Here is a 13,423-nt window from a genome sequence, read left to right on the forward strand (position 1 = left end):
CAAATAGGTTTGTATTACGCAAAATTATTCTCCATGGCATGGCCATCTGTGGACAAAAGAACATTTGACTCTTAGTTTAGGCCTTATTTTCATAGTTATTTAGTTAAATTTCAGAATGACATCAGTTCTCTTTAACCTGTACTCATACTTTCACATCTGAAAAATAATAAAAGCTAGGCAATCATATAATAACATTCTCATATAACTGTTAAAATGATTTTAAATGACATTAAGGGATCCCGATAGATCCCGATAGCCTCTTTTATTGTTGTGACTCATCGAGAGAGTAGAACGAGCATGACAGCAACATGACCAAAAATTGCTTGTTTTACCCTTTATGAACAAAAAGCAAACTTACAACCACTCCACTATTTTCAAAAAATGATGTAAATAATTGATAAATCCGTTACTTCACATTATTTCTGTGCCCTTGGCTGTACTGAGAGTGTCCCCTTTTAAACAAACCTGCATGAAAAATGTGCCGGGTTTATTTGTTTTGGTTCTGAAATATTAATAAATACTCACTGAGCGAGGCTGTCTCTGGGAAGAGTATTAGAGACACGCTTGGGGAAAACACAGAAAGTGCTTTTCTTTTTTTCAAATATTAATGCAGATGGCATTTCCCCAAACCAGAGCACTTGGGGTAAAACAACTTTGTCACAGAAGAATTCTAGTGTAAAACAGCTTTTTGGCTGTGAAAGTTTCATTTTTACAGAAAGTGAAGGACGAACCACAAACCACATTCCCATGTTATATCATCTCACTTATTTATCAGCTTGAAGGTTTAACTAACCTGTAATGTGATGTTTACAAGTTTCCCTATAGTTTTCTCCAAATCATCCAAACTCCAGACATTACTGGAACTCATGTGGAAAGGAAATAATGACATTTTTGGACATAATCCCCTCACAGAAAAAAATGATGGCCTCTTTATGAAAATGCTTTCAAATTCTTATGGTGTTTGGCTGCCTATAGAAACAAGGGGTCATCTTACCTTGCGGCTCATTTTACCCCAGTTTTCCCTATGTTGTTGAGAGAGAGAGAAAAAAAAGAGTTAATATGAATGAGAGGAAAAATGCAGGGAGAAATCATTTTCCAAATTCTTCACAACTTTCAGTGTCTGAGCAATTTTTATATATATATATATATATATATATATATATATATATATATATATATATATATATATATATATATATATATATATATATATATATATATATATAAAGGCAATGCTTTCTGAGGAAAGTAAACCTATTTTGCAGTTCATTTTTAAATGTAGGCTATCCTCATAGTGATATGCCACTAGGGCACAGTCTGTATGATTGTACAGCCATTTGGGAAAGTGATCTTCATTCTGAGTAGCTATTCATTTGCATTTAACTGTATTTTGATCTCATGTTTATGCGTGCCGTGTGTGTCACTGAAGCGCTTTGTAGCGCTGAAGTCAATTACTAAAACAAGACATAATACAAGAAAGAATATTAATGAGGGCGAGATGAGACAGGTTTGTCCAGATCACAGCACCCACTCCTTTGTACCGACTGAATATATCAACTTTCACGACTGCATATTATGTAAGAGATCATGTATTTTGCCGGCCAATACCACAAAATCACTGTATTTTGCGATAATCGGTGTTCGACCCGATGTAAATGGCTATGTCACTTATTACACGGCAACTGGCATAATAAATAAATGTGTGGGCATAAAGTAGCCTACTGATTAGGCTATAGGCCTATGTCACATTAAAGACTATATATGACATTAAAGCTTCTGCTGTGAAAAAAAAAAAACCACTACAGTGTAGAAAACAACGAACACTGCCATAACATTCCAGTAATTACACTTAAGTGCTCTGATGACATCTTTACATCAATTTAGGAAATGCAAGCTGTCAGCCAATTGGCGTGATCGACCAATCAGAATCAAGTCAGAGCCAGAAATGCAATTTGAAAAATGAAAAAAAAAAAAAAAAAAACATTAAAATAGATGATAAAACATAATGTCACAATATTACAAGAAGGTTGCAATCCTTGCCTTCAAATAGACTAATCAAACTTAATTTTGAGCCAAGTCAGAGTTAGGAAAAGATGGATGGATGAAGAATGAGAGGGAAAAAAAAGCACTTGAGTGCCTCGTTCAGAGTGACCTAAAATGCTGTCCATTTTCTTCAGCACAAAAGTTCTTTATGGTTAAATGGGAGTAGTAGGGATAGCTATTTATAGGTTGTGTCCCACATCCTGCGTCATTACTGCTGTTGTCCTAAAATGGACCAAAGGGTTAATGTAAAGACAACATGTCCAACGAAGACAAAGTAGATAAAAACGCACTGACTAGGTAGTGGATTTGTTCATTTATTTCTTTATGTTGGAGCCCAGCATTAAGTAAATCCGCTACAGCTTGGTCAACAAGGCCAAAGACACACAGTAAAGGCAGTTTGCTGTTTTTCAAACCCGTAATGACAATCACATCTTGACATTTTCGTTCTAAACCTAGAACTGGGGACCAAATCGGTAAATTCATGTAAGTGGTAATGATATCCAAGTGTCGGATTCATCTCCTGTTGTCCGTTTCTACATTTTGTTTAGGTACATTTTTGAAGTCTTTGGACATGGTCAAGGAATGCATGTTATCAACTATGTTGCCACTCTGCGGAAACATTTTGTATATCCTCTACAAGCTATAAAAATCTAGGTAAATAATAAAAAAAGGAATCTCTGTTAAAAAATGAGAAAGGAAAAGAAAGGAAAAATGAAGAGAAAACCATCCTGTCTTCATCATCATTTGCATTGAAACATGCAAGGGGGTTGGGTGTACAGTTTTCCCTTCACATCACATCCCCAGGCTGTCTTGAAGATTGCTTGAGCTAAAAGAGCTAGAAGGACCCTTGGAAGCTCAGCCTGAATCTTGTTTAGTGTGACTGGACATCTATTATTATGTGGCAGGCTCCTGTAAAACACAAAAGAGTCTGTCACAGCTGTTGCTGGAAAAAGGTCTCTGAATCCCTATAGCACTGTATTGTTTATTGCTATAAAGAGAGCACTTGAATGGCAACAATAGAAAGTGTTTGGTGAGTGTCATGAAAACATTTATCCGATGAATTAAGACTGGCTTGAAGTGTTTAGTCTGCAAAATATGCATTTGAATATGCATTGCTTGTTTTTAGCATTCACTAATATTCGGTTACATTTTAATATCTAGTAATGATTAATCAGTCTGATCACTGGTCTTCCAAAGGCCCTTCCTCACCTCCTGTGAGCTCGACAATTCAACAACAATTCTATGAGATTCTAGTCAACGGAATAGAATACCAGCTTAGTACTTACTGAATACCCCGCAGAATATACTGTATTATTTTTGAAAATTCCATTGAATTTGCATTATTCGGAGCAGCATCCAGTTATCATTTTGGAAAACATATATGGCATTTCTCACTTCGACTTCCCTTCACACTTGTGATTCTCGGAAGTCAAATCAGATTGTTTTTTTATTAAATGAATGTACTATGTTTTGTTTAAATAATATTAATTCTTTCATATTTTGAAGGAAGTAGTAGACTATATTCACCTTAATTATTCATATTTATTTTTATATAAAATAATATTAGAAAGAATATTTTATATTATTTTCAGTTAATAGTGTATATACATATATATATATGTCCCCCAAAATATGCTCTGTATTTTCAGTTTTAATATTTCCAATTAATTTCCTATGGCTCATTTTTTGACTGCGACGATCACAAGTGTGACTATTTTTTTTAAGACCATTTAGCCTTTTTTAGTCATGGCCACATTTTATGTATTAATCTAGTAAGTGCAACAAAATTTACCAAGTTTCATACCATTCCGTTGAAAAATTTAGAAAAAATTAAAAACGTAAAATGATTCGGTCTAAAGTGCCCGAACACCACCAGAGGGTTCATTAAATTTTGAGTAAAAATGTCTTATTTCGGAGTTCTAAAAATACATGTTTACGCTGAAAACAGAAGGTCAAGTCGAGCGCATTGTAGTCTGGGATACGGTATCAATGCAGTGCACTCTGGCAAATGTAGTAGGGTATTTTATGCACACAGAAAATTTGCATACTGTACACTGTATATAAATATATACTGCAGCAACAGTAAGTAGTATGCTAGTATGCTAATGTGAACGTAGCCTACATCTTCAAAAACTGCCATGGACAGGAAGTCTCTCCAGTGACTTCCTCTCTCTCACATTTTTCCTTCCTTCTCAGTCCTCTTTATTTTCAAGGGTTTAGCTCCATTTAATGTTCTGTTTCCAAACTATATCTCTCTCTATATAAATCAATTCCACCCCCTGCAGTCTGAATCCAGTCCATACTATACAAGGGCTTTACAAAAAAGCTAACTTTAAACAGCCATACAATGGCTAAACATAAACCATATCTCTACCATGATGTGTTATTCATTACATTTTATTCCAGAGTGTTGAAGTTGTCATTCTTGTTAACGTTTTAGTACTAAAAGTATATTTAGCAGTGTTAGTTGATGACAGAGGTGTGTAGGAGTGTGTGTGTAGGTTTAGAGTATGGTTTTGAGTGTGTGGGAGCGTGCTAGCCGCTATCCGAGGACGTGTGTGGTGCGGTGGAAGGTGATCTCCGTCGGTGCACGGATGACGCCCAGGAGCGTTCGGAGGTCTGCGAGGAGGGTCTGGTGAAGGTGAATCCGCGCTGGGTCAGCCCGTCCAGCAGGTGTTGCTGTTGCTGCTGTATGGCTTGTGAGAGCAGGCCAGGCAGAGCCTGCAGACTGGTGTTTATGGAGTCCAGTTTTGCCTCTAGATTACCAATCCGCTTTTCCAGCTCCTCGCTGCGCTCCTGCAGCTCTGAGACCAGGTCGTACATCACATTCTGCGTCTGAGGAAGTGATAATCACAATAAGTACACATAAAAAGACATGAATAAATAAGGCTCACCCATACAAATGGTGTACAAAATGCATACAAAAAACATAGTATAAGCAAATTTCCTGACCAAAAAAAAAAAAAAAGGAAACATTCAGATTTTAAAAACTAAATATTTAAAAATATTTAAAACATAACATTAATATATATTTAAAAAATAAATCTAAACATAACTGTTTCAGTCAAAAGTGATAAAAGGCCACCAGAAGATTAATTACATTTTGAGTAAAAATGTCTAGGAGTTTGATCTAGAAATAGATGGTAAAAATCACAGTTAAAGTCCCCGTGAACCGGAAGTTGCAATTATCTTTTCTCCAGTGTTGTAAAACGGAATACTGAATAGAGGGCAGGTTTTTACTTTAGTGCACCTCCTCTCTATCCCTCGCTCACAGAAAACTGACGGTTGGAGGGGAGTATTTAAGGATATTCAACCCCAAGCCGTCAAACTAAATTTTGATTTCATGACGAAAATATTGAGGTCGAGTGCATTGCATTGTGGGATATGGTATTCAACACAGTGCGCTCTGGCAAACGTAGTAGGGTATTTTATGCATTCAGAATTTATTTTTAAACACAAAATTAAGACATAATTACACAAAACCATTATGTAAAAAAACATTTAATTAAAACTTAACATTTTTTATATGATATTTTTTTATAAAAACAGTTTATATTGGTTTAGACACCAATGTTGAAAACAGTTGTGCAGCTTAATATTGTTGTGGAACCCGATATATATATTTATCTTTGATAAATAGAAAGTTTGATGAATAGAAAGTAGAAAGAAAGAACAGCATTTATTTCAAATGAATCCTTTCTGAATAAAAGTTGATTTCTTTGGAAAAAAATCTTACTGACTACAAACTTTTGCATGGTATAGATAATATAGCCTGTCTTGCTGAAATTATAATCTACTAAAACATACAAAATCTAATAGCCTAATACGCACACAGCCACACAATCCTTACAGTACAAGACCATGCTAAACAATTAGTATGCAATTACTATAAATCTACTAAGGTGAACAAGCAATACAGTACACACCTTTGCTAAGTCCACCAGCGTGTTTGCTTGGTCATTCAGCTTCCTTTGCTCCATCTTCACACTTCGCAGTCTGGGAAAAAAAGAAGCCAGGGAGCAGGTGGACAGACAGAGAAAACAAGATGGGCCGCAAGGAAAGAAGACACACAGATATACAAGGGAGGCAGGAGTTTATAGAGGAAGGAGTGCAAAAGGAAGTGCAGGAGGTTATGATGGGGTGTCAATGAAAAGAGCAGGGGAAAGAGGAAGAAACAGAGTTTGATAATTAGGCTGAAATCTAGAAGGTCTAAAGTGTCGCATTATGAATGTTTCCCCCGTTACATGATATGCCCACATGCAAACATTTACATTCCAGTTTTGTCCAGTCAGACATGCAAACTTATTCAGCCACAAGAGGTAAAATGAAAAAGAAAGGATTGAAAAGAACAACAATTGAGGCATCGTCCAAAACTCCATAAGCATATGGATATGGATTCTGTAGTACTACCTCAAAGTCAAGAAACTGTGCTGCAGAACTTTTTGATGCAGATAGAAACTTTCAGCAAAGTGGAATGGACAGTAATGAAATGAAGTTAGACAATTATGAATTAATAAAGGCATGAAATACATTTATAATGTTTTAAAACCATGAAGTTGCTTTAAAGTCAACTGTTCTTTTAAAAGAGTCAACAAGAGATTTTTGTTTGAGATTGACACTAAATTTGTGTATATATATATATATAAAATCACAAGTAACTCACATACTTGTGGGCAGAATTCACATTTAAGTTATGGTTGTGTGTAATTTATATTGTTAAACCTGAAATTAAAGTAGGGTAATGTTAACCAGACTTGTGATCATAAATCATAAACCATACAGTATAAATTGCTATTGCACATTATTGTTTTTTGAGAGCTGGTAGGCAGGCCTACAACTTGACGTCAAGACTGAACAGCTCTACTGTAACAAGAACGGTGTAAAATGTGTGAAAACACACCTCGAACACCACCTTTGTAAAGTCAGCACTGAGACTGCAGACAATAAAACTCAATGAGATGTAGCTGAAAACATTCATTATATCATGTCAGAATGGAGCCAGTGTAACATGTGCAAACAGATGAACTGAATGTGCTGGACACATGGCCTGTGGTCCATGGTAATGGCAGATGCGCTAGTAGTGATGAATTAGCATTAACCTAATTTCAGTGCCAATGAATTCAGAAAGCTGACACCAGAAACTCTCTAGCTGGGCTTTCCTCTAGGAAAGCATGGACAAAACCCGATAGGGACAGGGAAGACGGCGAGGAGAGTTTTGTAAGAGTAGAATGAGGAACTTTTTGTCAGATCTTAAGAAAATGTCTTGAGAAAAATGCTTGTCAACGATACTCGCATGCAGAATATAAACATAACATGATGGCTTCTTCAAAAATACCATAAATGTCTTCTACAGAGTTAAAGCAACCTAAACCAATCCCAACCATCCATTCAATTCAAACTCTCCCTCCCAACGGAAAATAAAAAACAAGTGTGAAAAACTCAAGTGTGCAAGCTTTATGGAAAATAAAAGGTGGACACTTTGTACTTTTCCACATGTGCTTGTACTGTTTTAAAGATGAACTCTCAATTTTGGGAGGGCCAAAATTGGTCTGTTTTTTTCTGTACCCAGACCTCCATAGTTCCCTGCACTCCAGATGAAATCGTTACCTTCTCCGCAGTTGGAGAAACACAGGCCGATTTGAGTTTACGAAGCATTTCATGTGCAGATATTTATAGAATTTTATGATTGTATGCATTAGGCAAGGGAATGTTTATGTGGTCTCGTAAAAGTAAAGGCCAAATACATTATAAATGAATTGTTGTGCTCAGCAGTCGCGCTTTCACTTTGACTGCGTGCCAAACAAAAGCAGGACTGGCGATTCACATCAGAGAACCTATAACACGGCCAGAAAATGTTACTGCACTTAAAGGATTAGTTCAGCCAAAAAATAAAATTCTGTTCATCATTTAATCAACCTTATGTTGTTCCAAACTTGTATGGCTTTCTTTGACAAATTTTGCATAATGCAAAATTTTGTGTGAATACGATGCATAAGGACCAGATCATTCAATTGAATTCAATTAATTCAGAGTCATTCATAATTCATTCACAAATCAGTATGACATACACATTTGGAACAACATGAGGGTGAGTAAATAATGACAGAATTTTGATTTTTTTGGGTGAACGGTCCCTTTTAAAAAGTGAATCAACCAAGTGAAAGGAAACGAGTACCAAATGCTGACTTGTGTCTAAACGTCTCATGCAGTCTCTCGACATTCACATTTGGTATTTCTCTAAACGCATCTCGATAACAATTATTGGCAATAGATTTGTGTTTGCAAGAAAACACTGCAGACCACCAGACTAGCAGATTGTACATGGTGGTACGACTAAAAGGATCAAAGTGCAGTGTTCTTTGGAAATCTGGTACAGGCTAGATGAATGAATTTCGGACATTGTGGCATCTGATAAATTTGAAGCTGAGAAGATGCGAAGAACCTTTCCTTTCAAGTACCTTAACAGGTTGGTAAACCATTCAAATCTCATTGGTCTAAATATCCTTAATGGATATCAAGTCTAAACAAAAATGATGCCCAGCTTCAAATGTTTTTGAATGTTCAAATGTTCATCATGTTGGTTGATATTGCTGAATAAGACTTGTAAAAATGAAAAGAGGTTCCAATGGTAAGGAAAGAGAGAAGACATGACTTACTTCTGAGCTCTGCAGTGATTTAAGGCAAAACAAATGGAACACAGAATACATTTTTTAAAAACCTCAAGTTGCACACCACACCAAAAGTAAAAAAAAAAAAGAAAATTCATTTGATTTGCATCGCCAGACCATTTAGCAACATTTTTGTCTCCCTTCAATTTTTCATGGTATTTCCATAAATAGTGAAAAATGCTTCATTGCTTTTGCATGAGCTGAAGGTAAACACTATTCTGACCAGCACATATTCTGGGTGAGCTGAGAGCGAGTCATGTATCCAGGTTACTGTCTACAACACCAGTGATATTTCATTATGCTCTATACCAGTTTCACACTAAAAACTAATATCCTGTTGAACATTCTTTTTTATAAGAAGTTAAAGATTAATATAAACAAATTAAATTAAAGCAATGGCAAGTAGCCTTCAAATATATCTCAATTACTGTTGCTTCAAGTTCTTCCAAGGAATTATTCCAGTAAACAGTCAGTTATAAAGAACAAAGCAATAATTAATAGCAGTGAGTGGGTTTTGTTTTTTCTTGCCAGTATTATTGTTTGATTAATAACATCATAACAGACAGAGGCAGCCTGCATTTACACTGGAAGTTCCAATGCACTGGTCCGATGTTGAGACAAATCTTTTTTTGCCTGTTTACATTCACTTAATACAACCCAACTGTTTTTACATTAACATCTCGCCAAGACAAAGGTGCATTTGGTCATTTATGCACACAATTATGTAGCTTGTTCAATAAACTAACCCTAATCCTCACTTCTTTTATTTTCAACATCATCTTGGTACTGAAGTACTGTGGAAAGACTAGTCTAAGCCATTCTCAAGATTTCAGGCCATGATCTGACAGGTAAAACTCACAAAAAATTAGGGATGTGCCTGAAGGCACGGAAAATGGATAACGCATTCTACGGAGACCCTAAAGGGACATGGTTAGGCTTACTGTGGTAGTCGGTTACACTACAGTATATCAGAGATGACTGACTGATGGAGGAGGATTTAGTGCGCAACAGATCCAGAGCGTCATTGACAAATATCTTATCTTGTAAAATATGCGGTCAGTACCGATGCTCCCAATACACATTGGAAATTGGAAAGTGAAAGTAAAAAGCACATTCAATAGCCTTTTTTTTTTTTTTTTTTAAACCCTGCATATTTATAGCGGCTTCCTGATACCCAAAAATGATATACAATATTATTACCCAACTATATAATTGTAAGAGAACACATTCAATCTTATTTTTTTTTTTCAATCACCATGTCCCTTTAGGGGCTCCGTAGTACACATAATTTCCTTTCTGAACATGATATTCAGCTTCGGGCACATCCCTACAAAAAATGCTGTAAATAATTATAATACATTAGTCAGGAAATATGAGGTTCGGTCTATTCAGTCTAAAAGATTCAATTCAGTTTCCAAAACTCATATAATTTTTGTTATGCGAATAGATTCCCTAAATTGGAAAGAGTAAACTTGAACTAAAACCAGTTTTAAATTACCATAAATTTTAGATTAATCTTTCATCTCACATAAAAAAAGGTGGACAGCAAACGTAGCAATACAAAGATTAAATGTTGCGAATATACGTACTGGTGAATGGCCTGTAGAAACTTGCGCTGATGTTTTCGGACCTTGGCATGGTCAACCTTCTTCACAAGCTTTGTGTGTTTGTAGATTAGCCATGTTTCCCTGAGTACATTAGCAGCCGTGTTTTTCACCTGTCAGCAAATGAAGTCCAGTTAAGAAGATGATATTAAATATTCATTTTAAAACATAAGTACAGCTAGACAGAAAGAGGCACAGGTACAGTATGTTTGGGAACTTACAGCAACATTACAGTGAATACTCATGAAATACAGTGTTAAGTGCTAGTTGTAGACACTGCATGTTCTGGTGAATTAAAGATATGGGTGAGATATGCTTGCCAGTTTTTGTCTAGAAAATTATATCATCAAGTGAATGTTGGCTAGTTTCCACAGCTTATGCACCGTCAACATTTGGCATTAAGTGCTTTTTGCAGTGAGTTTGACTGCTCCATTTAACACTTTATGTCAGTTAATTCTGTATATTAAAACATGCTCACTCTTTTGCAGAGTTGAGTGTCCATCATAAAGTTATGGACATGCTTTTCAGCCTTGGTGAGCTCTAGCTTCCGGGCCACGACAGCCACCACTAGGGCAGTGCAGCCGGCCCCCTGAAAAAAACACACAGACCACAACAAAATTCTTAGGCCCTGTCTACACAAGATGTGTTTGGTCGATCGGATCACAAGTAGACGAGGGAGACACATCCTTGTTTACACCAATCTGTCTCTTTTGTCCACTTTCAACCACTTTCTTCAAGGGGAGGGTCTGTGGGCGGTAAATGTATGTTTTTTTTTTAGATCTTATGATTTAATGTACAAAGTAAGCTTATGCAATTTACATATGTACGCGCATGGAGATGACGAAGAAACAGGGAGCAGCAGCTTTAGTTTCTACTCTGTTAGCCGCAAGACCACGCTGAACGCGGTGAGTGCGTGTTAGAAATCAGAAATGGTGCTTGGTATGTTTTTCATCTTTTTTTCTCCCATAATGTTTATGCATTAGGTCAGTAGGCGGACAGTAGCCAGTGTTTTTTGGCTGTTCGAAAGCATTCGAACACATGAGCATCTACACTACAAAAGCAATCTGGGCGAATGCATTTTCAACTACCTCTGGAAGTGGTCGAAAGTGGATAAGCTCAAAACGTTTTAGACCCCGTTTACACCTGTATTTAGCGTCGTCCACTTGTGATCCGATCGACCAAAACGCATCTTAATACCAGGTGTAAACAGGGCTATAGAGAGATAATTCAGAAAGCTTTTTATATATACAGTTCCTCTATAAAATGGCTTCACAGCTTGACTACGTTATGGCTGAGTGGATATTAATTACTGTAAAAAAAATATGCAGATAAACACACAAGGATGTAAATGTCTCAAAAACAGAATTTAATGCAAGACTTGAGATGCATTTTTTTTATAAACAATTCCTCCACAAAATGGCTTTATGGCCTAATGACGTTATGGCTGAGTGGACACTAATAACTGTAAAATATATGCAGATAAACTCACAAGGACATAAACGTCTCAAAAATAGGATTTAAATGTAAGACTTGTACATAATTAGTAGGGTAAAAGAGTGACGCACCATGATTCCAGTAAGGAGACACACTCCCTTCCCACAGTACGTGTTAGGCACCGTGTCACCATAACCAATAGACAGAAAGGTTATGGAGATTAACCACATGGCTCCCAAGAAGTTACTGGTGACTTCCAGTTTATCATGGTATCTGATGAGATAAAATAACAAGAAAAAAAAAAGATGGGATTAATTCAAAAGAGTGACTAATTAATACCTCATAGAATCAATCTCTAAAGAGAAAAAGTTAAAGGTGACCCCACTATGAGTTTATAAAATAAAAAAGCGAATTAATTAAAAATATAGAAGTTTCAAATAAATTTAAATTGATACAAATTATTAAATATAATACTAGCTACATTTATGGTGACAAACAAAATAAACTTGAAAAAAATGAATAAAACATTATGTTTACAAAAAAAAAACAAGTAAAAACATTGAAATAAATGAATACATACAATTGTAGCTAGATTTATGTTGACAAACAAAAAAAATAAAAATAAAATAATAATAATTCTCATAGCTCATTCCAGGTTTTCGGACCCCTACTTGATACGATGCGCTGCTGCAATCATATTTTCATAGATTTGTCCTATACTAAATGATACAATTACAAAAGCTATTTACAATTATTCCCCTGAAATTTGAACAGCACTGCACATGGACACTGTTGCACGGCTCAAGCATAAAGAATGACCTGTCCGAATCAGCGGCCAGGTACACTTCACATTAGGGGTCTTTGAGAAGCCCAATTACATTTGAAGGGTAATCTTAAAAATGACCTAAAGTGGAATATCAATAAGTATTGAATGCAGCAGCATATATCAATATTCAGGCCAGACCGCACTGGATAAAAGGCGGACAGCTCAAATATAAATCAAGGTGCCTTTGTGTACATATTTTCAAAGCAGTGGTGTCCATATTATGCTCGTATGAACGAGAGGGCAGCCAGGGTCCATTAGATGGCTTGCTCTTCTTCCCCCAGTGTTCTAGCTTGGTCTTGTGTGGAGAATGCGTCTGTGTAAAACTATTGTGGAAGTCACAGTCCATTACACAAGCATAAAGAGGGTATATGGAAAAACATGCTGGCAGTGTAACCAAATCCAAAGCTGCCATGAACTCAGATAATGCACTGCTCTGACAGTATGGAGCACATAAGAGCATTCAGGCAGTTGATTTCAACAAAGGCACTTAAGCATTATCTCAAATCAGAGAACACTTGTTCCGAGAGCTTCATTTGTACACATCAAAGAATCTTAAACATAGATTCAACCCTTGCAGAATTTTACCAAGGTAACCACAATTCCCGCCATTTACTAAAGTAACTGCTACTGGAATAAAACTGTGTTAATTTGATATATTCGCCGCCGCCATTATCATCAAAAGTAAACAGAAACGTTCCAAAAGCTTCTTATAGTGTTTGTACAGCAGAAAAAAAATGACAGTAACTATAGTATTTTGGTGATACTGTGGTTAGTTACCATGGTAATTTTCTGTAAAGGGAACAGAATGCCACCTATGTTGATTCTTTCAGATAAAAACATTCATAACA

The 13,423-nt window shown here is 36.1% G+C and overlaps 1 protein-coding gene across 2 annotated transcripts in view; it reads right to left on the reverse strand.

Moving 5' to 3' along the window:
• Positions 1-2,150: 2,150 nt before the first annotated feature.
• The window catches only part of kcnn1b (potassium intermediate/small conductance calcium-activated channel, subfamily N, member 1b), a 35,344-nt gene continuing 24,071 nt past the window's right edge, over positions 2,151-13,423 (reverse strand). The window contains exons 5-9 of one of the 2 annotated variants that reach the window (XM_079895961.1): positions 11,881-12,022; positions 10,794-10,904; positions 10,301-10,428; positions 5,970-6,039; positions 2,151-4,878 (exon numbers count right to left, since the gene is read on the reverse strand). In XM_079895961.1, the coding sequence (XP_079752087.1) occupies positions 4,579-4,878; positions 5,970-6,039; positions 10,301-10,428; positions 10,794-10,904; positions 11,881-12,022 (751 nt within the window). In that variant the 3' untranslated portion in view covers positions 2,151-4,578. The remainder of the gene's footprint in view (positions 4,879-5,969; positions 6,040-10,300; positions 10,429-10,793; positions 10,905-11,880; positions 12,023-13,423) is intronic. The other variant, XM_079895960.1, reaches the window with a different exon arrangement.

This window comes from Squalius cephalus, assembly GCF_949319135.1.
Source record: "Squalius cephalus genome assembly, chromosome: 16".
In the NCBI taxonomy this organism is placed as follows: Eukaryota; Metazoa; Chordata; class Actinopteri; order Cypriniformes; family Leuciscidae; genus Squalius; species Squalius cephalus.